We start from the raw sequence: 1,245 nt of genomic DNA, 5'->3' as shown, positions 1-1,245 counted from the left end.
CCCCGCCGTACAGATCTTCTACGGGACCCCGCACGTCCCCGGGGAAGCTCCTATGGGACCCCTATGGGACCTATCCATCCTCAGGGAATCTCCTATGGGACCCCTATGGGACCCTATGGGACCCATCCATCCTCAGGGAATCTCCTATGGGACCCCTACGGGATCTATCCATCCTCAGGGAAGCTCCTATGGGACCCCTACGGGATCTATCCATCCTCAGGGAAGCTCCTATGGGACCCCTATGGGACCCATCCATCCTCAGGGAAGCTCCTATGGGACCCCTATAGGACACATCCATCCTCAGGGAAGCTCCTATGGGACCCCTATGGAAGCCATCCATCTTCAGGGAATCCCCTATGGGACCCCTATGGAAGCCATCCATCCTCAGGGAATCTCCTATGGGACCCCTATGGAAGCCATCCATCTTCAGGGAATCTCCTATGGGACCCTTATGGGACCCACCCATCCTCAGGGAATCTCCTATGGAACCCCTATGGGACCCTATGGGACACATCCATCCTCAGGGAATCTCCTATGGGACCTTATGGGACACAACCATCCTCAGGGAAACCCCTATGGGACCCCTATGGGACACATCCATCCTCAGGGAATCTCCTATGGGACCCCTATGGGACCCTATGGGACACATCCATCCTCAGGGAAGCTCCTATGGGACCCCTATGGGACACATCCATCCTCAGGGAATCCCCTATGGGACCCCTATGGGACCCATCCATCCTCAGGGAATCTCCTATGGGACCCCTATGGGACCCCTATGGAAGCCATCCATCCTCAGGGAATCCCCTATGGGACCCCTATGGAAGCCATCCATCCTCAGGGAATCTCCTATGGGACCCATCCATCCTCAGGGAATCCCCTATGGAAGCCATCCATCCTCAGGGAAACCCCTATGGGACCCCTATGGGACCCAGAGATCCACCAAGGAACCCCCTATGGAATCCCTATGGAACCCACACATCACTAAGGAAGCCCATATGGAATCCAGATGGAGCCCCATAGGTCACTGGGAAACCCCCCTATGGAACCCATAGATCCCCAGGGAAATCCCTACGGAACCACAGATCCCACGGGAATCCCCTATAGAACCCCACAGATCCTACGGAACCCCCTATGGAACCCACAGATTCTATGGAACCCCCTATGGAACCCATAGATCCCCACGGAACCCACAGATCCTATGGAACTGCCCTATGGAACCCATAGGTTCTATGGAACTGCTCTGGA

At 56.0% G+C, this 1,245-nt stretch overlaps 1 protein-coding gene across 1 annotated transcript; it reads left to right on the top strand.

The window, feature by feature from the left end:
* Window positions 1-63: 63 nt before the first annotated feature.
* On the top strand, window positions 64-1,020 carry LOC104916822 (proline-rich protein 2-like). Its single transcript, XM_019611550.1, has one exon. It carries the CDS (start codon window positions 64-66, stop codon window positions 1,018-1,020), a length of 957 nt encoding a protein of 318 aa, XP_019467095.1.
* The last annotated feature ends 225 nt before the right edge of the window (window positions 1,021-1,245 follow it).

This window comes from Meleagris gallopavo, unplaced genomic scaffold, assembly GCF_000146605.3.
Source record: "Meleagris gallopavo isolate NT-WF06-2002-E0010 breed Aviagen turkey brand Nicholas breeding stock unplaced genomic scaffold, Turkey_5.1 ChrUn_random_7180001948791, whole genome shotgun sequence".
In the NCBI taxonomy this organism is placed as follows: domain Eukaryota; kingdom Metazoa; phylum Chordata; class Aves; order Galliformes; family Phasianidae; genus Meleagris; species Meleagris gallopavo.
The sequence above is the reverse complement of the archived record's forward strand: the minus strand, read 5'-3'. Positions and strand labels throughout refer to the sequence as shown.

Excerpts from the sequence above, each read along its gene's own strand:
- LOC104916822 (XM_019611550.1), top strand. The coding sequence starts at position 64 with ATGGGACCTATCCATCCTCAGGGAATCTCCTATGGGACCCCTATGGGA.